We start from the raw sequence: 25700 nt of genomic DNA, 5'->3' as shown, positions 1-25700 counted from the left end.
TGTAAGAATAAATCAATTTGAATTATATTTCAGGAATAAAAATGCAACATTGGGTTGCTCTGGCACTTTTTTTGTCGGTGTCTAATCAACTTGAACCTTGATGCATCCCGATGTTGGTGACATTTTAGTTTTTAATCTCCTGTGCGCTGACAAAAAGATTCATTTCAGGTTTATAAAACTTAAAACTCTTGCTTTGAAGCTCCTGTTTTGGCATGCTTATTTCTTCTGGCCCAGAATGTATCTCCCTGGAGTGTAATTTCAAATTCCCCATTACCTCCCCTTTCCCCAAGTATTCCCAGCCCACTGGCCAATATTTTGGATCAAAATGGTGACCAAAACAGCTGAAGCTTTGAAGTTTTCTTTTAAGTTCCAGCTTTGTTGGAACTCCCACATCCTTCCCTTGTCATTTTATTAAAAACAGTTTCTCAGCAGGAAGCTGAATATTTGAATTTCATGCAATGTTAGCTAGAAAATGAAAAACAAGTTTATCTTCAAGACTTGTTTTCTTTTAATATATTAAGTGTTCAATTTCTTCTAGCTGGGCAATGTATAATGCAAAACATAAAAATCTACCGTATGGCTATCTTCTGTTTTTAAGAATAAAAAATTGAAAGTCAGAAAATTTGCGATTTGGTGCTTGCCAAGATATTATTTTGCATTTCTTGCTATTATTTCATTTTCATCAAATAATCATTCATCTGAAGAAGGTATTTTTTAAAAATTGAAGTAAAATATTCATCTGACTTCCTTGCATCCTGCAATAACATGTTTAAATAATTTTGCTTTTATGCTGACCAATCAATATGATTTTTCTTCGTACTTTTGTCATCTGATGCATTTTTCCAGCAATCCGGAGAAAAATGAAAAACACCAGGATAAAGAGACTGATGACGAAACTCAATCTAATCATCAAACTTCTCAATCCTCACAATCTCCCCAATCGCAAAGGCACACTCAAGAGAACAAGAACCCTGCTTCAGCAAAAAGGTTTTCAGGATACAGTAATACAAAGTGCATTAGGGTTGTAACGATATTAGCATCCACATTATTAGTAGAATAAAATCTTACAGAAGTTCAACTTCACTAAATTGTATTAAAGAAAATCCATTTTAATGTTTAAGAAAGGCCTTTGCACAGAGATGAGGTTGCAGTATTCATTGCGTTACTTTCCTCAGCTTTTTGTTATTATGGTTCGAACCCTGTTAACTCAGCAGGGTTTTAATTTTTCACTCCTTCTGTTATATATTATGGGTAATAGAATTTGAAGGCTATTACTTTTACTTGCTCTAAACTAGGAGCATGAATTTAGGAACCCAATTTAGGAACCCAACCGAAGCTGGCAAAAATTTGATTGCTAATCTTAAGTATGGAGTTATTTTGCACTCTTTCCACTTGACATTATATTGAATATGAATTCAGTTGGATGGAAAAGGTTGGATTCAGTTGGCACTTGTAAACTCACTCACAGTGGTTGAAATATTAGGAGCACGTGGATTTCCCTGCACCTCTCACCGCATTCTATGTGTTAGAGTTCTCAAATGTCTGGCGAAAGCTCTACTGCGTGCAGGCATCTGCACAAGATATGGCTCAGGCAGTATTTGATACAATTCTCACCAGGTTAGAACTATGCATGTTCATGCAGTGGAATCTGACTGGAACCTAAACTAAGCTTTTGGTCACAAACGAGAAAACCCTGATGAGGTACAAGGTGTGTCTGAAAAGTACACATCATAATTAAATGAGGAAAAAAGTAAGGAAGATATTGCTGGCTTAGTTCCTACTCATTTAAATTTAAAAGTAATTCTATTGCATCTTAATATTTCACATAAGGATCGAAAGCCTCAATCTTAAAAGAATTACAGGCCATCTGCACATTTTTGCTTGATGGTGACTGCTTTCTCATCAAATCATGGAGAACCTTTAAATTTGGTGTTTGGATTAATAGATTTGAGAATTTCAGCTTTTGGAAAATGGAGCGATTTGAAATTCCACAACACTGAGTGGGATTCAGAGAGAGATCAGGGTTTTGCGGAAAAATTCAGAATAACAAACTGTGTCTAACAGTGATAAAACATGGGGCGATGCCTAAACTCTCTATGCTGACTTTATGAATTCAGCTTTGCCATCTATGATGGAATGCTGGGAAGGCCATCACATGTAGCATTCAAGGTCTTCCTTAGAGTAGCTCTGGAGTAGCTTGATCAAAGCTCCAGGGGTAAGACTTGTTTTCTCAGCAATGATTTGGCAAGTTACAGAAACTAAGAAAAGAATATTAATCAAGATGACTTATGCAGGAGGTTTTTCCTATTTTCAAATTAATTCACTAATAAAACAGGTGCATTCAAATTTATATTCACAGTTACATTTTTAACAAAACATAGATTTACAATGTCCAAAGTTGGGAATTTAATTAAAGGGAGAAGAAAAACAATATTAGCTTCATCTGTCAACTTTAAAGCTGAGTGAGTTGAACCTTGTTTTCCTGGTTGACCATCGATATAGGCGGTACTATGTGTTTGAGAACAAAGAGCTGAGAATCTCTTAATAATGCATATTTACATCAACATATAAGGCTAGGGCTTAATCTCTATCCTGGTTGACAGTGGATATAAAATTAGCGTTCTTTTGTTGAATGGTTATTTAATGTAACACATTTATTGTGCCTGATTATCGTTACAACCCTACGTTCTTAAATTCTTTACTGTACCAAACTTCTAAGAACTGAATTTTGTCTGGTCTTGATCATCTCTTAACAATATATCTTCAACAACTATTCTTCGGTTTGAAGAAATGTGTGCTCTGTAATTTTGAATTACAAATGTTATTTGGTTGCAAAAATCTGATAGTTAAACTGTAATGGTGAAAGTAAATTAGTCTCCATTACACTGTATTTGAAAACTAGGTTAATTTAATAAATATCAAAGGTTCCGTGCTGTATGACTGAGTCTAGGTAAGATATGAATGAAGTTATAAAGTTGAAACCATTGATTAAACTTGTGAAGTCTTCACTTTTTAAAATTATACTCAGATAAATTTTGAATTATATTTTATCTGCTATTTTAACAGCAATAATTTAACTATAAATCATGGAGAGGAAATTTATACTATACTAATATTGTTTGTAAATTGCCATGCATAATTAATGTTTAAAAATCATACTTTCCAGAATTCTTTTAATATTGAATTCTGTTTTTGTTTGTCTCAAATATTTTCACCACGAATTTATGGATGCTGCTGAGAATTATTAACTGTAAAGGTAAAATTAGTTGTCATCCCCAGATAAATTGGTTAGGTCACCCAGTATATAAATAACGGTTCGTGCCTACCTTCTTGCAAGAAAACACTCTGCCAAACTAATGAAAATTCTTAAACAACAAGACTCCAAAATGTCAAGTGTCTGTGTAAGGCTAGGTTTAAAATTGTTTCAATGTCAAGGCCGTGACCTTGCAGTATTGTAATGAAAATAGTAATATTAATTTAGTGACCAGTGACATAGAATTTATTAGGTTGACAGTCGTACTCATTAGCAAGTAATTGTCGATGTCTATTACTTTAGTGCATATTAAGATTTAATTTTTAATGACATAAAATAAATAATGGTTGTGAAATTGTTAAGAGTTGATCTAAACTATTGGCAGCTTTTAAGTTCTTGTTGGACGTTAACGCACTACCAGGGCCTTGTTTGCATACAGTGTGCATGAAATCCTGAATTTACTTCTGCTGGGCTTCTATTCTAAAACAGACAATGCATGTTGCTACATTTTAAAAACTGGTAGTTTGCTGCTCTTTTTGTTTGCCTTTGAAATATATGCTTATAAATTGTGGAGCATAGTCCAGGTTATGTATATTATGCATCTTTTGTATTTTTTAACCTCTTCAACTTTGCATGACTCTACATTTTTACAGTATTATTATTACCCTAACAGAAACTACATGGGGAGGGATGAAACTTCTTTTTCTGTACTTCAGTGTTCAGTTATGTTAGTAATAAGCTATTAAAATGGTTAAGTACAAAGTAAAGCCATAACAGAGGAAGTGCAGTGAACCTATAATTTTTTTTTAGATTAGACTACCTACAATGTGGAAACAGGCCCTTCAGCCCACCAAGTCCACACCGACCCTCCGAAGAGTAACCCACCCAGATCCATTTCCCTCTAACTAATGCACCTTACACAATGGGCAGTTTAGAATGGCACATCTTTGGATTGTGGGAGGAAACCGGAGTACCCGGAGGAAATCCGTGCGGACACGGGGAGAATGTGCAAACTCCACACAGACATTCGCCCAAGGCTGGAATTGAACCTGGGTCCGTGGCGCTGTGAGGCAGCAGTGCTGACCACTGAGCCTCCGTGCCACCCTGTCATTCTACAAATTGGGGCTGCTCACCTTTTTTTATTAGAAAGCTAATGACATCTTTTATATGGAAATTACTGAGAAACACAGAAAAAAGATTAAAAATAGGAATAAAACAAATCAAGGTTATTGTACAAGAGAAATGAAACTGATATCAAGGGGCAAATCCTAATTTAGATGGCTCTCTTCCTTGAAAAAGATTATTTTTTGGTACATAAACTTCATCTACTGTGATATGTTTTGCTCTGAATAAAGCCAATACAAAAAGCCATTAAATTGCAAAAGACAGCTTTAATTTTAAACAGATGTACTTTTTGCAAGACTTGTTATATATTCATTAGTTTATTTGGTGTAACTAGTGACATAAGTAATCCCAAAACTCTTTTGATCTAAGTTGCTTTCAGAACCTGTAGATTAAAGAGAATTTGCACATCCAGAAATTATTTTCAACAGCATAATCAAATATAAACCTTTAAAAAAACACCTTATAACAATGCTAGTTCGAAACAATCAAATGCTTGTTTGCACATTCTCTTTGGTGAAAATCCAGAATAAACAAGTTTACTTAAAAAAAAAAGAATATTTGAGGTATGACTCACTTGTTTGCTCTTTGTGTTGTAATATAAATTCATCAGATTTACAGTTTAATTTAAACAGTTTTTAAAAGCTTAGTATGAATCCTGTTGGATTTTTTTCTTGCATTCTCCTCCATTTGAAGTACTAAAATTATTCTAGCTTTTCAGAATTTCCCTTTCTCATTATATTGATAATTAAACTGTTAAATTTTAAAGTGATAGGAATCAGTCAACATTAGCTTTGTACTGTAGTGTTCAGAAGTGTTACCTACCGTAGTGTTTAACAAAATACCACATGGTAGACAAACAGAATATTGCACACTCAAATTGAAGATGCTAAATCTTACACACACAAATTATCTCTATCACTTAAAAATGATGCTTAAAAATTTGTCACCTATTGGTATTATATAAAATAAATAAAAATTGTAGTTTCCTCCTTGCTGTGGTTAATATGTCCTGCAACATTACTGTTGTGACTTGCACTGCTTTTTGGCGCTTTACTTACAATGATATGCTAGATTAATCTAACTTTTCCCTTTGTCTAGCTTTGAAGATTTGCTTCCACTGTTTCCCACCTGGTTCTTGGTGTTTCATTTACTTGAAATATCATGTAAGCTTGCTTCATGCATTCTGATAATCTTCTGTTTCTTACAGTTTAAAACGTGGTTCAACAATTGAAAAGTCACATAGCAGCAGCTGGGAAGGTTCTGATGAGCATCGTAACAAAATGTTGAAAGCTCATTCAACATCTAAGTTACTATCAAAACATAAAAGTTCAGATAAGTAAGCACGAGTAACATTTAATGGTTGAATTTTATTTATTAATAATGAATCTTTGAAATACAAGAGTTTATATTTCTGGCATATTGTGGAGTGAAATGTAACATGTTTATAGAACTGCCAAATTTTAAAATGTTGGGTGAGGAAAGCCAGTCACCCAGGGCCTCTTTAGAGAAGAATCTGATTACTTTGTTAATGATATTTTTGCAACTTTAACTATGTATTTGAACAGTAACTAGATGCTATATCTATAATATTTCTGTTGATTTTATTGTGATACTGGCAGATGGAGATTTTTACTTCAACTTTTACTAGTAGTTCCAGGAAACCATCAAGATCATTTCAGCCATTTTTGTTTCTGTGCATGAACATTTGATTTCTACTGCATGCAAACAAGTGTTGGTCAAGATAGGGTCCTGAGAGTAGGCTTCTGCACACTTGTTTTCCCATCAGTTGTTTTTGTAAGCAGTTAGACATATTTACACTATGTATGAGATATACCACTTTTTTGTTATATTGTGCGTAACACATTTCCTTGCATTTTGACACCTTACATGATTCCACATATGATAGCTTCACTCAAAAGGAATATTAGTTGAAAACAATATATGGATCTCTTCAGATTGTGCAATATTTGCTCCGTACATGCTTGGTTCTAACATTTTACTTGGAAAGTGAAAGGAATGTTTTGAATTGCTGAGCACCCAATGATGACTTCAACTTGATAAGAGCCTTTATGTCTTCCCATCCCCATATACTTGTAAATTTATACTTGATACCGTATGCAAAGGATACTGCCCTATATAAATAGATTGCAATTCCTGACAATATTTTTGGAGGCTAATTTAATGTGTTTCAAGTTTAGTTTCTATAAAATAATTGCATTTCAATTTCCCAAATATCCTTTGTGATTTCAAAGCTTACAACATAGTATGGGCAGCATTAAATGTACAAGGATAAGAGGGAAGGCCATTTGATCTGTTTCTATTTCCCTTCTATTGAAAAAAGACTACAATAACCCATTGCACCATCTGACTACCTCTTAAATGATTATTGAGCACTTTCTTCCTCTGACTTATCCAGAAGACATTTCCATTTTGTGGCACGTCATTGCAAGGAAATACTGCATTCTTACCCTGTCCCTGACAATGCTTTACTTCAGTTAATTCTGCAGTTGTGCTTTAACTTGAAATGATGACCTTGATTATCTTGAAATGATGACCTTGATTAACTTCTTTCTATTTTGCATGTTCATGAGGTTCACATTCATAAAGTTCTTGACTGCATTTTTCTAATCCTATCTAATAACTGAATTTTTTTGACATTGGTAATCATTGTGCTGTTTGTGTGGATGTCATCTGCTTATGTCAAAGTTAAGCTTCTTGGACTAGATTTTTAGCTAAAAGGTTGATTTTTGAGTAATATTTTTGAAAGCTTGCAACTTGCCCACACTCATCATCTCACTAGCACAGGGTTGCCAGGTTAGAAACTATGCGTGCTTATCCCACATTCCCAAAAGTAATACCAATGTGTTATCTTACTTAATTTTTATTTTAAAATAATCTCTGTTGAGATGGGCATTAAAAAGAGTGACCTAAATTTCTCAAATGCATCCGAAACAAAGCCTGAATTATGATTTTAATCAGTTTTTTGCATTACTGACAAGAATGGTACGTAGCAGATCATACCCTGAGCATGGATTATTAAAAAAACTCAAATCGCCCTCCTGTCTTCGGAACCAAATAAGATGTCATTATATGCTGCTTAAATCATTTCACCATATGAATCATCAACATAATCTTTATGACATCATCAGCCAATAATCATCATCTGTATCATCAGTACCATTGGATGGTCCATATTTACTGAAAGATTTAACAGCAATTTCCACTTTCCTTTCATCCCAGGCCTCTGCAACCTATTCACATCAGTGAGTCATTTTCAGAGCCCTTGCATAGCCTCCAGAGGTCAATGCCTTCTGTCTTTCAATCATCCCATCATTCCACTTTTTTCCTCACACTATCCATGAAGAGCTTATTTAGAAATACACCCACTGGTTGAGTAAAGCTAGGTAGACTACTTTGAATCACTGCAGTATCTCTGTTTTGCCATCTTAGTTCAGCGACATTGACCATATGTGATCTGAGTAAGTTCTAGATGAGGAGACTTTTTTTTTTCTTTACATTGTTCTCCTCGGTGGCAACTCCAAACCTTCCTCAGCCATATTTTCAAGACACCTTGCTTCCATCCATCTTTTATCATGAATGTTAAGTGGTTCCTTTTGGAATTTGTTGTTTTGGGAGAGTTTTTCTCTTTGATATCACCATTGTTTCAGCTTTGTTCCATCGAATATATGCGACAGCTCAATGGTAATTTTACTCTCTTCATGGCCAGTTGTCTTCACTAGTATTAATGCTTTCTCTCCCAAACTTCTCTGTGTTTCATTAGCTGACATGTCATATTCACAGAAGCATTGTATTGTTCCCAGTACAAACTTATCTGAATCAATTCTTCTCTGGATGTTTGAATTTGAGCCAGTGGTATGTAATACTCCTGACATCAAATTCTGAAGGAAGTTACTGTGAAACTTGGCCTTCTGTTACAGTGCAACATGTTTGTCATAAAATGATACACCATCCAGGGATGGCTTTGAAATCTGCTTTTGCTAATTTTCTGACTTGTTTCAGGACAAACATTTGGATAGATCTGGAGTCTATCATTGACATATTTTGCAATTTCATTTTCTAACTGTGACTAAGTGCCTGATTCTCCTAAGTTTGTTTGCTTATTCTAGAGCATCAGCTTAAGCTTATTGGAGATTTTACTCCAATCCCTAATGCCCATTGATGTCTTAACTTCTCTAGATGCTGTACAATTGTATATATTCTCTGCAGTGACAATTACTTGTAAGTTTAACTGAGCTATACCTTTCTCCTGTACATTGGGGAGACAGGCCGCCTACTTGCGGAACGTTTCAAAGATAACCTCTGGGACACCTGCACCAACCAACTCAACCGCCCTGCGGCTGAACACTTTAACTCCCCCTCCCACTCCGCCAATGACATGCAGGTCCTTGGCCGCCTCCATCGCCAGACCATGGCAACACGATGCCTGGAGGAAGAATGCCTCATCTTCCGCCTAGGAACCCTCCAACCACAAGGGATGAATGCAGATTTCTCCAGCTTCCTCATTTCTTCTCCCCCCACCTTATCTCAGTCCCAACCCTTGGCCTCAGCACCGCCTTCTTGACCAGCAATCATCTTCCCGACCTCTCCGCCCCTACCCCTTCTCTGGCCTATCACCCTCACCTTAACCTCCTTCCACCTATCGCATTCCCAATGCCCCTCCCCAAGACCGTCCTCCCTACCTTTTATCTTAGCCTGCTTGGCACACCTTCGAGAAACGGCGATTCTCCTGCTCCTTGGATGCTGCCTGACCTGCTGCGCTTTTCCAGCAACACGTTTTTCAGCTCTGATCTCCAGCATCTGCAGTCCTCACTTTCTCCTAACCTTTCTCATAACTTGTTGCCATATTAGTGGATTGTATTGGCAGGAACGTAATGCCCACCAGTGAGGTGGTAGCCTTGACACTCTGTGCTTAAATGTGCAGGCATGAACTGAGCAATTATCTTTGGCGTACTATTTTATAATTCTGTGGTTGAATGTGTTTGCATCTGGGCAACATTAATTTTTGTGGAATGTAAGTAGTAAATAGGAAGAGTTTGGATTTTTGACCAAGCATTGGAGATAGTCTTTTAAGTTAGATTGACAAGTACATTTGGTGTGTTATGCTTATTCTGATTTGTCTAAGGGCTGGTTGTTTGAATTTCACTTAAATACTTTATTCCTTTTGTTTGCCAGATTTAAGGAACCACCTATCAGTCAAGGTAAAAACAAAAATTTTCAATTATCTATGCTTGCAAAACTTTAATTGTCGACTCTTGAATAATCCATAACACATTTAATTTGTTTATCCATATTAAAAGTAGTTGAAATTGAATCTGTTAGTTCAATTCATAGTTACAAAATAGTTCATAGTTTTGTATTAAAATATGAGGATCTGAATCTTGCAAAGAGACTATAAAGAGAGGCAATCATTTAAGGTTTAATGCTTTTCTATGATTTGAATTCATTGTAACTTTCAATTTTTCAAAAATCTTTGTACTTTGATTATATTTATGAAATAGCTTTTGTGCTGTGCAAATGAATAAAATGACACTTCTATTGATAAGATAATGTATTTTGGAATATCCCAGAATGAGCAATATGTTTAAAGGTGAACAATGTTGTGCAGGGTGAGATTGCGATAAAATCAGATTATTGGAAAGTTTTTGCAGCAAAATTATTTGATCAGTTAGGAAGGAATTATTGTTAATGATGCCTTGAGCCGGATGATACATATCTTGAAACGTTGAAGCAGATTTATGAGTCTGTGACTGTTGTTAGAGAAGAATCAGTGAGCACTTATGATGTTGCGCAAAACTGAATACAAAAAATAAATCAGTAACAACAGGTCCATTTGATGTTGGTAACAAAAAAAATAGTAACTGCATAGCATTTTTACTAAAAACAGCCCTTAATGTGTAGATGGGAATCATCCTAACCACAGAAACTTTTTTGCACATATTTGAAGTAGGTAGTAAGACCATCTAGGGTATGATTTTCACTTTTTTTTTACAGTAATCTTTGTGGAGGTTTCACATGAAAGACTGATGCTTAAATTAAGTTAGTGGAACCAGAAGCATAAATAGGATTGGCTATAAATTGGAAGCAATATTTTCATGAGCTGTGTAACGTCAGATCTACAGGAGTAAGTGGCTGGACTCCTTTTGTTTCTAATCTACAGTACACAGAAATCTAACGAGTTAACTCTGAAAGAAAATAGCAGCAGTATTATTGAATCTAGATTAGTGATGCAGTTAGGTTAACAGTAAGTTAAATACTTTCATGAATAGGAGCAAAGTACTGCAGGTAGGCTGTAAACTATGCTATAGTATGCAGTTAATCAGATTGAATAGTTCACAGGTCGGCGCAACATCGAGGGCCGAAGGGCCTGTTCTGCGCTGTGTTGTTCTATGTTCTATGAATCAAAACAGGTTTAGAAACTAACATGGGCAGCAATAATTAACACTGTCTATATCCAGACATTGTACTGAAATTGTTTTTAAAATCCAATAAATAGAACGACAGAAGATATACCAAGAACCATAAACGAAACAGAAATCTTGCTGAAGTTTCACAATCTGATGATTGATGATTGAATCGCACAAAAAGTAAAGTTGCCTTTGATCGTCACTTTTTAAAAAATTATTTCTGGCGTCAGGACATAACTGACCAGGCCAGCATTTATTGCCCATCCCTAATTGCCCCCAGAGGGCATTTAAGAGCCAGTCCCACATTGCTGTGGGTCTGTAGTCACACATAGGCCAGATTAAGTACGATGGAAGATATCCCTCCCTAAAGAGCATTAATGATCCCGGTGGGTTTTTACAACAATCAACAATGCATACATAGTCGCAATTAAGACAGCTTCCTCTTTGAGATTTTATTGAATTCAAATTTCACTATCATGGTGCGATTCAAGCCCATGTACTCAGAACATTAACCTGGGATTCTGGATTACTACATCATTGCTCCCCAGGCACTAATTGAAAAGATGTGGAAAAGAGCAATCAGAATAATTTCAAATTTAAAACTGACAAGCTATCAGAAGATATCAGAAATGTCTGCTTTATATTTCACAATATACAAGACTAAAATGAGACCTCATCAGATGTGTAAAGTATTAAATTGTTTAGATAAGGTAAGCAAAGAAAGTTAAGATCCAACAATAAAAATTGATATGATGCAACATCAATTCAGCAGGTATCCGGAAGGATATCTTTGCTCTAAAGGTAAATTTTGGGAGAAATGTCAGTTGTGCAGTAAAGTCAAATATTGGGTAGTTCAAGGAACTGTTGGATGTTGTCATGGGGAGAGTATTAGATGATGAATATAATGGGATAACTAGACTCTTATGATTTTTTTCCTGTGTTCACTTAATTTATTACTTAGTATGTTTTCTGTCCTTCCACTCATCACTTTATTTATTTTTAATTTAGTTTGAGTTTTCAGTTAATGGTTGGTAGTGATTTTGCATATATTGATTTGTTTTAAGTTGTTTTATCTCTGTCTTATGGTCAGCCCAAAGTTCACGACGTGGAGCCTACAGCCAAGGTAAGTACCAACCAAACATCCTAAAAGCTGCTTTCTCACTTTAGCTTCTGCAGTCTATTTTTCTGTACTGACTTGCTGGGACCCAGAATTGTAAAGCATTAACTGTATAGGAATTAAGCTATTAGTTCATGAACTTCGCACATGCATGCATGCATGTATGTATGTACTTGCCTTAATGTTAGAGCTGGGTAAATTATCTTGTTATACCATTCAAGTGGTTTTCAATAAAAAAAAATCAGTACTCCCAAGGATAAATCCAGTGATGTTTCTCTTGAGGAACAGGTCATAAAATTAGGTCTTTTGTACTCCAGAACTTTGTCTTGTATGCGCTATCTATTATGCTATTGTGAAGAGGCATTTCAGCATATTTTGTTGTCTTCAGGATTTGTATTGAAGGTTATGTTTTGAGATTGAAATACTCCAGCTCAGTGTCTAGTTCCATGTTGTCTAAATTTAGCTGAGATTTCCCTGCTTCCACTCAGTGTGTTTTGACATTGCGTTTTCTCTTGTTGAATATCATCAGTTAAAAATGCAGCAGTTAACTTTGCTCAACATAATAGTAACTGTAAACATTTCTTCAAAACTGAAGTAAGTTTGCTTCATTTTAGAGACAAAGATGAATAATTGAAGGACACAAATATGTTTCAAGAGGTACAAATAAAAATAAAATTACCACATGGTTTTGCCTGAGGATCCCCATATCTTGGGTGAGGGGAAGAGATTGAGAAGGGGAGTTCTTCATGGTAACCTCAGCTGTTGTGGAAGTGGAATCCAATCTTCAGCGTTACAAACTAGCTGTCCAGCCAACTTCTATAAGCCAATAGTTCAACCTCGTGAAACCTTCATCAGTAAATCTGGAATGTTTCATTCTGTTCGATGGGATGTCAGAGTATAAATATATACCAGACCAGCAGTGTGTCAAATACTTTTGATTTCCTAAGCGTCAATAACTACCTTGGTTCTAGAATTTTTCTTATTTGTTCTTGGAATGTGGACATCCTACTATGACGGTAGACACCATATAAATGTGGTGTCAGAAATACAAGGGCAAATAAGAGTGCACAACCTAAACATTGTCAATTGAGAAAAAGCATTGAAGAAACTTGAACTAAAATACCAACAAATCCAGGTCCAGATAGTCTATGTCCTAGAGTTCTTTTGTAAAATCTTTACGAGTGCATGTACTATCTCTGCAGATGTTTCTTTAAGAACTGTAGGACATAGACTATCTGGACCTGGATTTGTTGGTATTTTAGTAGAAGGCATTTTTTTCATTGTCTCTTCTATTTCCTTAATTATCACTGAAACAACCAATGGTACACACTCAGATGACAAGCAACATGAGTTCGACTGGGACAACACTACTATTATAGGACAAGCCAAACAGAGAACAACCAGGGAATTGCTAGAGGCATGGCACTCATCCACAGATTCAATCAATAAGCACATTGACCTGGACCCAATATACCGACCACTGCAACGGACAGCTGGAACTGACAACTGGAAGCAGCAGAGACAAACCACTATAAATGCCGGAGGAAACATCACAGAAACGCTTCACAGGAGGCTCCCAAGCACTGAGGATGTCACCTAGACAGGGGACGAAACGTCTGCAACACAAATTCCCAGCTCGGCGAACAGAACCACAACAACGAGCACCTGAGCTACAAATCTTCTCACAAACTTTGAATATATTAATCCAAACCTGAATGCTGTACAGGTCTAGCTGCATGTGGACACAGACTGCTTCCATATGGGATGAGTTGCGAATATTATATACATTGCAACTATAAGACCTGAGAGTGGGATAGACCATTTCGCCCTTTGAGCCTGCTGCACCATGCAATAAAATCATGGAGGATCAGATTATAATCTCAGTTCCACCATCCTGTTGTAATTTTCATAACCATTGACTCCTTGTCTATGAAAAATCTTTCTAACTCGGCCTTGGATATATCTGAAGACCTAGTCTGCACTACTTTCTGGGGAAGAGAATTCCACATTCTGATGATCCTCTGAGAAAAATAACCTCATTTCTGTCTTACATAGGAAGTTCCCCAACAAGAGGGAACATCCTCTGGGTAGCCACCTCATCCATTCAACTCAAGATCTTATTTTAAATGATTCAGGTTTGTTTTAATAGGTAACCTTTTATTCTTCCAAATTCCTAATCACACCTATAATCTTGTTTTATAAGATAAATCTTTTCATCCTAAAATGACTCACGTGAACCTTCTACAACCATCAAGCATTCCTACTTCTGACCTTACGATAGAAGACAGGTCATCAATGAAGAAGCTGAAGAGTGTTCTGTCTAGCATGTTACTCTAAGGAACTCTTGCATTGATGTCCTGAGCTCAGCTGGTTGGCATCCCCAAATCATAGCTATACTCCCTTGTCTTAGTCTTCCCAACCAGCAGAAATAGCTTTTTAACTGCCTATGCCTGAGGTAATCACCCAGCTTACTGGTGTGCTTTCCATCACCTATTAGCCTCCAAACCTGCTCTCCATCTTTGATATCACAATTTTGGCAGCACACTATATTCTCGACAAATGTCCTGCTGCTCTGTTTCCTTTTGGATATCCTGCAACCTTCCCTCACCACCCTTGCTTTATTGTGCCATCCTTTTTTTCACCCATTTCAATCATTCTATCCTCTCATCACTTTCTCATATAGCTCTGCCTTCTCTGCGGTTCTTTATGTCGCGTAACTCTCCTCTCTCCCTGAAGCTCTTCATCCTCCTCCAATGCATATCTGAAGAAGGGCTTATGCCCGAAACGTCGATTCTCCTGTTCCCTGGATGCTGCGCTTTTCCAGCAACACATTTCCAGCTCCAATGCATATTAGCCATTCTGATTTGCCTGTTTCAAGATAATTTATATTACATTTATCTTCAGCCTTTCTTGCTGCGGGAGTTTACACTTAATATAGAGGAATATGTGGTAGGCTACTAATTCCAGGAAAATACTACCTTTTGCCAGTTGGGCATAATTTTTACACCAAAACCGTTACAGATATGTGTGAAACTGATAAATTGATAAAGGAGACTATATCAGTGAGAAACTAACATTTGAGTACACAGTCAAGTGAAGGGAAAATATTTATATATGTTACTAATGTATGGTATAGAATCCTTAATATAGTAATACACTGCAAATATGCTTAAAAAGCACATAATCAAAATTGATACCAAGCCACAGATGGAAATGATCAGGACAAAGTACCAAATCCATACCTGATTACTCAATTCTTTCCTCGACATCAGTGTTCCTATTTCTTGGGATAGATCGACCACCAATATTCACTACAAATCCACTGACACCCTCACACTGCAATTCCTGTAAAGACTCCATTCCATTCTCCCAGTTATTCAGTCTCAATCGCATCTATTCTGATAATGTGTTGTGATTCTGGATTCTGGATTAAACTCCAAAGTTTGCACGGTCAATATAGATTAGAAGGGAAGAAAATTGGAAAGCCTAGGTTAGGGAAGGCCAAAATTTTGAATGACTCTTCCTGGTAGTTGGGGCATCCCTCCATCAGCTATACATCTGTGTTTACCTTCCAGCATGTTTACCTATCCAGTTGCAAGGGCTCTACCTCCCACTGGCAATGGTGCCATTTGGCCAGTTTTTAGTGGAAGTTGTTGAGAGAATATGCAGGTGAATCTTGGATCTTTATGGTTTCTCACTCTGTAGGGCCAACTGGTTTGTTGCTTTGGTTACCACACTTAAATTCTGCTCAGTTACTATCAGCTGTATTAATTCAGGTAAAACTGATAGGTTCCAAAGAATAGACAAACAAAAACTGCAACTGTAGAAGACATACACTAGGAGACTGAAGAAACAGGATATCAGGGATATCTGAAGATGTACAAACAATCAAGGGAGAGAATGAAATAAGAGACCTAATGCACAAATATCCAAGACCGTGACAAATCACACCAAGGTCAGCAAGTAATCAACAATGGTGTTTGCCAAAAAGAAACGCACAAGTGCTTGGAGCTTTGTATACAACTGATTGAGACAGCTAGTATGAAAGAAAATGTTAAAACAATAGAATGGCTGTTTCAGAGGTCAGGAACTTTGAGTGCAACACCATGGGGGAATTATGATCCATGTATTGGTTAACTTCTGTAACTCCCAATACTTGCTGTCAGAGATCACGATGCTCTCAACCTTTCATAATCCTCAGTTTGCATTTAATGTTAAAAGTTATTTTTGTGAAGATTGCAGCTTTTAGATAACCAATGTCTAAAAAAAGTAGACATTTGTCCTCCATTCGGGAACATATTTTACTGTTTTCGCGAAGACCACCAAATCAACATCTTTCAGCTGATCTTAATACAGAGAGACCCTTAAGTACAGTTTGAAATTATTCAAGGCATCAGTCTACTGAACAAGTGTATCACTGATTTGTTTAGACATTTAAAACTACTTAATCTATTCAAAATTAAAGACACAGAATTTCCCATAACAGGGCGTTGCCAGATCTATCCAGCAGGATGTTATTTTTCAGTTAAAGTAACTCCCTGTTTCCTTAATCTGAAATCAAGTTTTTGTTTTGTTGATTTCAGAGAGAGTGCTGTGCTTTGAGCCATATTGTTGTACTCTTAGTGACCCAACAAGTTTTTCAAGGATTAAAGCTGAATTTCTTTCATCAAACAGAGATGCATGCACATTTAATAAAGCAAATAATTAAGGAGAGTAATTGTCAGTGGGTACCTGCTATCATTTGTGTCTCCGGTGGGGAAAGCAACTTTGATTGCAGCAGGACGTTTTGGTCCCTGTCAACCATACATTTATTTTTTTTCTGTTTTCTTTTTATAATGGTGGCATTATGCATTAGCATTAAATGAATCGCACCAGATTAGCCATGGCTGTATTTCTAGTTCTTTTCCCATGGTTACGGATCAGTTGAACTTAATGGAGTGGAGACATCCTGTTCTGAGGGCACAGCATTGATGGTGGAGCTCTGTACAACTTTAAGAAGTTGCCACCCTGAAAGTCATTGAGTAGCCATTTGGTTTTCGAGGCGCTATATGTGCAGTTTTGTGATGTTTTCCTGTTGCAAATCATAAACCTTAATTTAATCTGTCTTCGTACTAGGAAGCCTAGATATCTGCTTTCCTCTGCAACTATGATGACTAATCCCAAACACCACCCCCTCCAACTCATTGACTGACCGTCTTGTTTTAGACTTCTTCCATTAGTCTGCTTCTGTAATCTCTTAGCCCACACGTCCAGCTTCTCGCAACGACATTTGATGTCATTGACGTTAGGTGCAGACAAGAATAATTGTTCCATAAGTGTTTGTGTATACCTGTATTTGTTAGCCTGACTACTGGTAAAACAAAAGGGAGTCGTAAGTTATAATCTCATTCCAACATTTAAATTTGAACTTAATTAATAAATCTAGCTATATTTGACTGAAAAGTCTTTCTGACATAGCAACACAATTCAAAATGTATGAATGGAAAAATAACAGATACCGATAGAAACTGCTAACAAATAAGTCGCAGAAGCAAAAATATGTATTATGTTCTTGAATACATTGCAGCTTCATTTTGATACTAATTTTAAATATTTGAAGGGCATCAGTTTTACACTTAAGTCATAGAATTATAGAGATATATAGTACAGAAACAGACCCTTCAGTCCAACTTGTCAATGCTGACGAGATTTCCTAACCTAATGTAGTCTCATTTAGAGTCATAGAGTCATAAAGTCATAGAGATATACAGCATGGAAATAGACTGTTCGGTCCAACCCGTCCATGCCGACCAGGTATCCCAACCCAATCTAGTCCCACCTGCCAGCACCCGGCCCATATCCTTCTAAATACTTCCTATTTATATACCCAACCAAATGTCTTTTTAATGCTGTTATTGTGCCAGCCTCCACCACTTCCTCTGTCAGCTCATTCCACGCACACATTACCCTCTGCGTGAAAAAGTTGCTCATTATGTCCCTTTTAAATTTTTCCCCACTCACCGTAAACCTCTAGTCCTGGACTCACCCACCCCAGGCAAAAGGCCTAGTCTATTTATCCTATCCATGCCCCTCATGATTTTACAAACTTCTATAAGGTACCCCTCAGCCTCCGAAGCTTCAGGGAAAACCGCCCCAGCCTATTCAGCCTCCCCCTATAGCTCACATCCTCCAACCCTGGCAACATCCTTGTCGATCTTTTCTGAACCCTTTTGAGTTTCACAACATCTTTTTGATACGAAGGAGACCAGAATTGCACGCAATATTCCAACAGTGGCCTAACCAATGCCTTGTACAGCCGCAACATGATCTCCCAACTCCTGTACTCAATACTCTGACCAATAAAGGAAAGCATTACCAAACACCACCTTCACTATCCTATCAACCTGTGTCTCTACTTTCAAGGAGCTATGAGCCTGCACTCCAAGGTCTTTGTTCAGCAACACTCCCCAGGACCTTACCATTAAGTGTATAAGTTCTGCTCTGATTTACCTTTCCAAAATGCAGCACCTCACATTTTATCTAAATTAAACTCCATCCGCCACTCCCACTCCTCAGCCCACTGGCCCATTTGATCAAGGTCCTGTTGTAATCTGAGACAACCTTCTTTGCTGTCCACTACACCTCCAATTTTGGTGTCATCTGCAAATTTACTAATTATACCTCCTATGTTCACATCCAAATCATTTATATAAATAACGAAAAGCAGTGGACCCAGCACCAATCCTTGTGGCACTCCACTGGTCACAGGCCTCCAGTCTGAAAACCAACCTCCCACCACCACACTCTGACTTCTACCTTCGAGCCAGTTCTGTATCCAAATGACTACTTTTCTCTGTATTCTGTGAGAGCTAACCTTGCTACCCAGTCTACCACGAGGAACCTTGTTGAACGCCTTACTGAAGTCCATATAGATCACTAGAGAAAATGCTGGGAAGTCTCAGCAGGTCTAGCAGCATCTGTAAGGAGAGAAAAGAGCTGAAGTTTCGAGTCTAACTGACTCTTTGTCAAAGCTTTGACAAAGGGTCAGTTAGACTTGAAACGTCAGCTCTTTTCTCTCCTTACAGATGCTGCCAGACCTGCTGAGATTTTCCAGCATTTTCTCTTTTGGTTTCAGATTCCAGCATCCGCAATAATTTGCTTTTATCCATATAGATCACATTCACTGCTCTGCCCTCATCAATCCTTTTCGTTACTTGTTCAAAAAACTCAATCAAGTTCACGAGACAAGATTTCCCATGCACAAAGCGGAGTGGACTTGTTTGGTTTCCTCTTTTTGTTTGACCATGATCGGGTTTTTGTGTGAAGTGTATGTCTGCCAAAACAGTGGTGTTTCATTGCTGTGACTGTGAATAATGAACGTGGACAGTTTCGTTTTGTAATGCTTTAAAAGCGAATAATTGCAATGTGGAAGAATAGGTAAAGAAGTTTTAAAAGTCCAAACAAATCAGTGATTAGATTAGATTCCCTACAGTGTGAAAACAGGCGATTCAGCCCAACCAGTCTACACCCAGACTCATTTCCCTCCCACTAAAGCACCTGACACTATGGGCAATTTAGCATGGGCAATTTAGCATGGCCAATTCACCTGACTTGCCCATCTTTGGACTGTGGGAAGAAACCCACGCAGAGAATGTGCAAACTCCACACAGTCGCCCGAGGCTGGAATCGAACCTGGGACCCAGGTGCTGTGAGGCAGCAGTGCTAACCACTGAGCCACCGTGCCACCCCCAACAAGTGGTACACTTGTTCAGTAGATTGATACCTTGAATAATTTCAGACTGAATCTGATGGTCTTTCTGTGTTAAGATGAGTTTAAAGATGTTGATATGCATTGGTTTCATTGAGTAAGTAACTGCTAGGTTAAATCTTATAAACACTGTCCCATAGTCATATAAATGACCAAAAACAGGCAGAGCTCAAGCTTCCATAAAGAATGGAAAGGGAAAGTGAATGAAGTTACTGACTGAGCGTCATGCTTTGTTTGCATCTCTTTTACATGCAATCGTAATCATAGAAGCTCCACAGTGCAGGTAGAGGCCATTTGACCCATTGAGTCTGCATCAACCCTCTGAAGAGCATCCTATCCCATTCAATCCCCTATACCCTACACTTACCATAGTTAACCCAGCTAACCTGTACATCCCTGGGCACTATAGACAATTTAGCATGGCCAATCCACCTAAGCTGCACATATTTGAACTTGGAGCATTTGGAGGTATGTGCAAACACCACGCAGGCAGTCAACCAAGGCTGGAATCCAACCCAGTTCCCTGGCATTGTGAGGCAGCAGTACTAACCACTGTGATTTTTAGATTAGATTCCCTACAGTGTGGAAACAGGCCATTTGGCTTAACAAGTCCACACCGACCTCCAAAGAGTAACCCACCCAGACTTATTTCCATGTGTTTTACCCCGACTAATGCACCTAATACTATGGACAGTTTTGCACAGCTAATTACCTGACCTGCACATCTTTGGATTGTGGGAGGAAACTCATGCAGATGCGGGGGCAATGTGCAAACTCCACACAGACAGTCACTCGAGGCTGGAATCAAACTTCAGTCCCTGGCACTGTGAGGCAACAGTACTAACCACTGAGCCACCCTGCCGCTCTTGGCACCTGTGTCTGCTTGGTTTATAAGCCTACCATCCTACCAACATCCACAGCCAGAGGATTATTAGCTGTCATTTCTGCCACCTCCAGTGGAATGCCACTATGAGCTGCACATTACCCTCCTCTCCCTTGTCAGCCTTCTGCAAAGACAGTTTCCTCTAGGACAACCTGGACCGATCTTCTTCAATCCCAACGGAGAGACGCATGCACACACAGACACTGGGGGACACACCGCCCCACAGCAGCTTCCACTGTAGTTGCAGGAGGTGGAACACCTGCCTGTTTATTTCCATTAAGTAAAAACAATGACTGCAGATGCTGGAAACCATATTCTGGATTAGTGGTGAAGGGCTTTTGCCCGAAACGTCGACTTTACTGCTCCTTGGATGCTGTCTGCACTGCTGTGCTCTTCCAGCACCACTAATCCAGAATGCCTGTTTATTTCCATTAAGTAAAAACAATGACTGCAGATGCTGGAAACCATATTCTGGATTAGTGGTGAAGGGCTTTTGCCCGAAACGTCGACTTTACTGCTCCTTGGATGCTGTCTGCACTGCTGTGCTCTTCCAGCACCACTAATCCAGAATGCCTGTTTATTTCCTCCCAGTTCAGAATCCAAGAATCCAGACAAACACCTTGAGGTGAAGCAGTGCTTTACCTGCACTTCACTCAACCTAAATCTACTGCATTTGCTGCTCACAATGTGGTCTCCTCATCATTGGGGAAATGCAGTGTGGATTGGGTAACAGTTTTACAGAACACCTGCATTCTGGCTGCAAAAAGACCCTGAAGTTTCCAGTTGTTTACCATTTCAGTACACCATCCTGAGGCCAACATCTCCTCTGCCTCAGGCTTGCTACAGTGAACCAGGGAAGCTCAGCACGAGTTCAAAGAACAGTACATCATTTTCTGCTTGGTAACTCTAACTCGATAGAGTCCAAAAGGGTATAATCAATTTTAGGACTCAAGGCACATTCCCCCAAGTCCTTAACCAACCCCACACATCAGGCCTTGTTATGCCATGGTTGCTATTATACACTACCTATTGTTAGCCACTAATAGTCCCATTAGCAACCATTCATTCTCCTAGGCTGACTGTTATCCACTCCTTTGTCTGTTCAACTGTTCTGTTCTTCTCTCTCTTCAGGCACTTATCTCCACCTAATGTTTACTCCTAATCCTCCGTGTTCTCCTCTCCTACGTTCTTCCCCCCCCCCCCCCCCCCCCGGCCATCTTCGGCATTAATCAAAACTACGTTTCCTAGGTATTCTGAAGAAGGGTAACTGATTTCTTCTGCCACACATGCTGAGGTTTCCAGCAATTTGTTTTTGTTTCCTCAGAATCTTGCATGTTTCAATGGGGCCATGACAATGTTACCAGAACTTTTCATTTTCAATCTGCAACTGATTTAGTCCTTTTCGGTGCATTTGCTTGGTGGCCTAAAGAAAAATAGTTTGCGAAGCAGAAGCAGGTTAGCTGGTTATCACTACTCATCATCTGACCTGTTACCCAAAGGTCAAAGCACTTTGTTTTCAGCTCTGTGGTTAGGAGACACATGATTAATCCTCAGCTCTGTTTTATAATGACTTTAGAATTTGTGGGGCACAATCATGTTGGCCATCTTATTTGCTGTTTTAAGACATTGAAGAGCTGTTGTTCCGTCTTTTAAATCTCAACTAATAGTTTCATCTCAATAAGTGAAGTTTTTGATGTAAAGCATGACTTTATAACACTCAACACCTATACAAGCTTTAATACTCTGAGCGTGCATTTAATGCTCAGTCAGCTGACCTGTTCCTTATTGCAGGCTGATGTCTAAAGAAGCATCCCTTCACCATTGCCTCAAGTCGCTTGTCTCTTAACAGCACAGCCGGGATTGAGGACTACAGTATCAATCTTGATGATTCTTTTGTGCACCATTATCATCTGGAGATGAGAATCAAGGGAATGTTTGTAGCCCAAGTATTAATATGATACTTTCTGAATTAAACCGAAATATTCTAAGTATACAAAATAAGTATGTAATTGATTTGCTCAATTTTGAGTGATGTTCGTGCTCATTAACTTAATGGAAATCTTCATTGGAAAATGTAAGTCCCCCACCATTCTGTTTCTAATGCCCATTATTACCATGTAGCATTCCAAAGTTCTGAATACCTTTTAAGATGTAAACAAAAGCAAAATGCTGTGGATCCAGGCGTTTTAAAGTAAAAACAGGAAATACTATAGTCACTTGGTAACAGAACTGAAATATTGATGGAAAGGGAGGCATTATAGAAGCTCTTCACCGTGCACTTGTCAGTACAAAGGCACATATGACAACTTAAGTGGAAAACTTCAACAACTTGTATCTCTTTTCAGCAATGTTTAAAATTCAAGAAAGACCCAACAGGCCTAGTAGCATGTGTGAAGGGAAAAGAAAGTGTTAATGTTTTGTTTTATGATTTTTCATCAACTTGGAAGTATGTTTGAAATGTATCAGCTTTATATGGGTGAAGTGGGATGGGCTGGGAAAAAGAATAAAACAAAGTTTGTGATAGGACTGGATATGGAAGATATTAAGTGACTAGAGACTTGAGGCAATGCTCGAAAGTCGCAATGGGGATAGGGCATTTGGGGTGATGGTGAAGGGATGCTTCTTTAGAAATCCTGATAAGAAAAGGGAGGGAAGATATGTTTAGTGATGTTGGCAGAAGTAATAAAGGATGATCCTTTGATTGTGGAGGCTGGTAGCAGATAAGATGAGAATGAGTCACCCTTTCTTTCTTAGAAAGATGGGAAGGGATGAAAGCAGATGTACAGGAAATATGTTCGAGAACTCTGATAACCCAGCTTGCAGGAGAGAGAAGTAGATTTCCTGGTTTAGAAAATGAAAGATGTATCAAAAATATGGATTGTAAAAGCCTCATTGGAACAGATGTGATGGAGGAATTGGGTAAATGCAATTGCATACTTAGAAGGTGTAACATTTGAGGATGTTTAGTTCAGGTAGCTGTGGGAGTCAGTGAGTTCACAATTAAATATTTTATTGACAATTATTCAATGGGAAATGGAGCAAACAAGGAAGAAAAGAAAGCCCTTAAGATGTGTCTCAGGCTCATTGCAGCATGTTTATGGATTTATTTTAACATCTGCAAGTTCTTGCTACAAAAAGAATTACAATAGGATTTGAGAAAGCCAATTTTATATCTGCTAATTCTGCTGCAATTTGAACACATTTATAGTCCATTGGATTTATAAAAAAAAAAATTAAAACTTGTGTTTTCTGCAGTTGTAATGCTCTATTCCTGATGAAGGGCTTTTGCCCAAACTGTCAATTTTCCTGCTCCTCAGATGCTGCCTGACCTGCTGTGCTTTTCCAGCACCACTCTAATCTAGACTGGTTTCCAGCATCTGCAGTCTAATTTTTACCTGCTTTATAGAATTGTTCAACTCTGACTTGGTAAAATGGTACCACTTGTTTTCACAAGGGCAGCAATGCATAAGAACTAGGAGCAGGAGTTGGCCGACTGGCCCCCCCCAAGCTGCTGTGCCATTCAATAGGACTCTTCATAGACTCATCTCCACTTGACCACCCACTCACTATAATCCTTAATTCCTTTCCTGTTCAAAAATCTTTGCCTTTAAAATCATTCAACAAGGTAGCCTCAACTGCTAGATTTCAAATTCCCTTTATATGGCATGAGGTTGGATTCCATGCTCAAGCATTGCTTTATTATACCAGTTGCTGTAATATTCGCTCTGTCAGATCTCAGTAATACCTGGTTTGTAGATTATCGTTTTACACTTATTTGTTCATCATGGCATTCACAGGACGCTGCCATTATATGGACAGAACATAAAAGTTTCCCCACAAAGTTTTAAAACAAAAAGGACCTATAGAAGTTTTCAAAGCAGACTTCAAACAAAAATCAGAAATAGAGCTTCAGCCCTTTTACTTTCAGCAACATGATAGGGCATTTGGCCCACTGGCTCTTTGTGGTTGGCATGGACTGGTTGGGTCTGTGTCCGTGATATACAACTCTGTGCCATTCTCCTGCACACTTTCCCTTTTCAGATAACAGCCCAACTCCCTCCTCAGTGCCCTCCTCCACCCAGTCAGGCTACACATATTAAATCTCAGTAAAGGGTCATCCTATATCCACTTTAAAGTTCAGTAGGCTTGGCAGCATCTGTGTAGAGAAATCGTTTAACTTTTCCAGTGGCCCTCTTTCAGAACTCAAAATGTTTTTTCTCTTAAACCACTCAAACAGTTCTCTAGCCCTGACCTTTGGTAAGTTCTGAAGCAGCAGCACCTGTTTGCTCTAACTGAAGCTAAATACATACTCCCTGACCTGACTGAGTCTGTCTTTGTTCCCTATACAATGGGACACTGTATTGTATGGCAAAAGCCCATTTATTTTTCTTTCTTCTACCTTCATTTTGAATGTACTGACTATTCGCCTCAAGGAGAAAGTGAGGACTGCAGATGCTGGAGATCAGAGCTGAAAATGTGTTGCTGGAAAAGCGCAGCAGGTCAGGCAGCATCCAAGGAGCAGGGAAATCGACGTTTCGGGCATGAGCCCTTCTTCAGGAATCACCTCAAGGGCCTTTTTAAAAAAAAATCTAATTTAAATGCATGTAAACAAGTCTCCAGAAGTCACAGTACCATTCGCAGAACTCAAAAACGATACTAATGTCATGGCCTTCCCATATTGACACACAATATAGAAATGCAACTCAAACTTAAAGCCGAAGATATTTTCTGTTCTTTAGAACCCAAGTTTCCAACTTATGATAAGTCGAACCTTTTTCACAGCTTCTGCTTTCTGAACCGAGTGCTGAACTGTGGCAGTTTTATTCTGTGCACTTTTACTTAGACACAGGTACTATAGATAAGAAATCCACATAAATGCCTGTGGATCTCAAAGTAATGTTTGGAGAGATTTGGTGCTACAGACTATTTTATAGATAGCTCTATGCTTAAAGTGTAGCTTTTATGTGGTTTTTCATGACACCTTATTTGTGAATGGAGCAAAGAAGGAAGCCAACTACATTTGCACCATATTGCAATAACCTGGTAATATGAATATGCTTCCATTTTCTTAATCTGTATTCACTGAATTTAAGAAATTAGCAAGTTGAGCAGTCAAGTTCAGTTTTAATGATACCTTACATGTCCAAATA

At 38.2% G+C, this 25700-nt stretch overlaps 1 protein-coding gene across 5 annotated transcripts in view; it reads left to right on the top strand.

The window, feature by feature from the left end:
• Positions 1-25700, top strand: part of eml4 (EMAP like 4) — a 301178-nt gene that overhangs the window by 187178 nt on the left and 88300 nt on the right. For 4 of the 5 annotated variants that reach the window (XM_043695706.2, XM_043695701.2, XM_043695705.2 and 1 more), the window contains 4 exons: positions 847-987; positions 5586-5714; positions 9572-9597; positions 11894-11926. In XM_043695706.2, the coding sequence (XP_043551641.1) occupies positions 847-987; positions 5586-5714; positions 9572-9597; positions 11894-11926 (329 nt within the window). The remainder of the gene's footprint in view (positions 1-846; positions 988-5585; positions 5715-9571; positions 9598-11893; positions 11927-25700) is intronic. The other variant, XM_043695707.2, reaches the window with a different exon arrangement.

This window comes from Chiloscyllium plagiosum, unplaced genomic scaffold (genome assembly GCF_037043375.1).
Source record: "Chiloscyllium plagiosum isolate Xiang-an unplaced genomic scaffold, Cpla_swu_hap1 HiC_scaffold_10, whole genome shotgun sequence".
NCBI classification, from domain to species: domain Eukaryota; kingdom Metazoa; phylum Chordata; class Chondrichthyes; order Orectolobiformes; family Hemiscylliidae; genus Chiloscyllium; species Chiloscyllium plagiosum.
Note: the sequence above shows the minus strand (reverse complement) of the source record. Positions and strands in the feature narration are given on the sequence as shown.